A 2,677-nucleotide genomic window follows, 5' to 3' on the forward strand; every position below is an offset into this window, starting at 1 on the left:
ACACTCAAAAATCTTTTTGGGTTTGATCATCAGGCAATTGAGTATACACATGTCATATTTGAACACATACAATCACACAAATGAAATAGGCATTCATTGAACATTAGACTTATGTGTTGTGTGTGTGAATCAAGTATGAACTAGTCCATAGTTTAGTATGAAGCTTCAATAATTAATTCAGTCAAGTCATACACAACTAGCACAAAGTCAAGTGACCTATCTCACTAGTAGAAATGAACATATATGACCCCCCAACAAAGTGTTTACATTGATTGAAAACTTTTCATTTGGCTTCCTTTTTTTTCATACTTTTTGATCAACACAACTCAAATTTTGAGCAGCGATACCATGAAATTTTTTATATTTCTTTGAGGAATAAGCCTTTGGCTTTGGCATCATACATTTTGAATATATTTTGCTTCACCTTTTCCTAGTTAAACTAGTTTTCGAAGTAAGGCTTTTTTAGCTCTTTCTTTTTTTAGAGATAGAAGTTTGTAGAGCTTTTTGACATAAAAATAAATGTAAGGGGATATATAGGAACAAGTCTACGCATGTATCAAGATCAAACAAGACTATTAACTAATCATTTATGACAAACTTGAAGATCTATTTACAACAATCAAATATAGATTTCAAGATTTTGCTCACACTTAAAAATGTGCATACATAACAAACTAAGCTCGTAAATGCATTACGCCATTAGTACGGAAGTATTAGGCCAAACTCAACATGTGATATACATAATACAAGCGATCAAACTTTTTGAAATTTTATACTTTTTATGGGTTTTTGAATTTTTGACACACCAAAAATAAAGCAATAAAGTAAGATCAACAAAACAAGGTAAACAACATAAATACTTATAAAAGAAACATGCTAGGATGGAAGCAATGACACTAGAAGAATGCATATGCCATGATGCATGAAACTATGACTCTAATATATTGGAAGTATTAATGCATGGACATAGTGAATGATTATGCATGAGTACCCTTCTTCACCCACACCACACGAGTGTTTTGGGTGAGGTCTTTAGAAGGAGGGGTACGACTGACAGACATAACTCTCAAATCTCGGGGTGAAGTTAGCTAGGCATGATGAAATGTTCTTCAACATCTCCAATGAGTTAACCCTCATTTTCTCCTTTAGCTTGGTTTCCCCTTGGCATTCTTCTTGAATTTCCTTGATCACGCAGAAAGTCAACCCTTTTGAGAGCATAAAGCTTAAAGTAATTTGGTCTTGTGTGTCCTCGAACTCGACAATGATGACAAAAATGCTTCACCTGAGGTCCCTTTTGGTTCTTAGGCAATGACTTCCCTTTTAGCTTTAGTTTTGGACTAATGTCTTTCTTCTCAATAGTAGGGATCTCAACCTTGGGCTTCTCTAGATTCTTTGCCAACACAAACTTCATCTCCTTTTTGGGTTCACCACTTGAGCTTCCTTCATTGGTGTAGCCCAAAATGGTCTTGTCCTTGGAAGGCTTTTGAGATGAGAGCACGCTGTCAAGTTTCTTGGTAGTGATGCATTCCACTTTGACATTTGCTTGAATTACTTCAAGTTCGAGAAACTTGATTTTGGAGTAGGCATTCAGCAACTCTTCCTTCAGCTCTTCAACTTCACACTTAGCATCCTTAAGTTGTACAAGAATGGATTTGTGGTCTTCTTCAATTTTCTTCATCTTTTTAACTGCACTCTTGGCAACCTTAGCATACTTGCCACAATTTTCAAGTAATGCATTGTATACTTCTTGAAGATTCTTATCACCCTCATTGAGGTACACATCATCATCATCAGAAACTTCAATCTCTTCACCTTTAGAATGTACACCAAGTTCTTCAACCAAATCACTTAATTCATCTCTAGAATCAACCGTGGTAATCGCCATAAATGATGAATAGTTTCCATCACTATCATATTCTCCTTCCGCATCGGAATTTGAGCTCTTTGAGTCACTAAGGGAAGTTGTTAGCACTTTTCCCTTTCCTCTCAAATAGTTTAGACACTCTTTCTTTAGATGCCCATGGCCATTGCATTCACAGCACACAATTCCTTGGGATGATGATGAGTCTTTCCAATCCTTCTTCTTGAAGTCTCTTTTGTCATTTTTGGGGGATGAGAACTTCCCTTTGCCAAACAACTTCCCTATTGTTCTTCATCTTAAGAAATTTCTGGAATTTCTTTACAAGATATGCCACCTCTTTTTCAACATCATCATCAAGAATCACTGTTTTTCTCATTTATGGTTTTAAAAGCAAGTGATTTGCTGGACTTATGAGAGGGCAATTGGAGCTCATAGGTTTGAAGAAAGCCATCAAGTTCTTAAATCTTGATCTAGTCCAAATCTTTGCTCTCCTCAATGGCGATGACCTTAGTCTGGAAGCTTTCGAGCAAGGATCTCAAGACTTTCCTCACCACTTTGGCGTCTTCAATCTTCTCTCTGAGATTGAGCTTGGAAATAACAATCTCATTGAGTCTTCCATAAAATGAATCAAATGACTCATCGTCACTCATCTTCACTTCCTTAAATCAAGTAGTGAGTAATTGAAGCTTGGTGTCCTTGACCTTCTTGGTTCCTTCATAGGTGGTCTCAAGAATGGTCCACACCTCTTTGGCGATATTCACATGAGATATCCTGTGGAATTCATCAGTAGAAACACCACAAAAAATAGAATTAATA

The 2,677-nt window shown here is 36.3% G+C and overlaps 1 protein-coding gene across 1 annotated transcript; it reads right to left on the reverse strand.

Moving 5' to 3' along the window:
• Nucleotides 1-1,126: 1,126 nt before the first annotated feature.
• LOC126701029 (uncharacterized) lies at nt 1,127-2,511 on the reverse strand. The gene is made up of 2 exons (XM_050399198.1): nt 2,349-2,511; nt 1,127-2,142 (listed from the first exon to the last, which is right to left on the reverse strand). Exons 1-2 carry the CDS (start codon nt 2,509-2,511, stop codon nt 1,127-1,129), a joined length of 1,179 nt encoding a protein of 392 aa, XP_050255155.1.
• Nucleotides 2,512-2,677: the final 166 nt, after the last annotated feature.

Source organism: Quercus robur, chromosome 1, assembly GCF_932294415.1.
Source record: "Quercus robur chromosome 1, dhQueRobu3.1, whole genome shotgun sequence".
Taxonomy (NCBI): Eukaryota; Viridiplantae; Streptophyta; class Magnoliopsida; order Fagales; family Fagaceae; genus Quercus; species Quercus robur.

Excerpts from the sequence above, each read along its gene's own strand:
- LOC126701029 (XM_050399198.1), bottom strand. The coding sequence starts at position 2,511 with ATGAGTGACGATGAGTCATTTGATTCATTTTATGGAAGACTCAATGAG. Across the intron at positions 2,143-2,348 it reads GGTCATCGCCATTGAGGAGA|GGAAGTTGTTTGGCAAAGGG; the intron begins GCAAAGATTTGG and ends GAAGAACAATAG.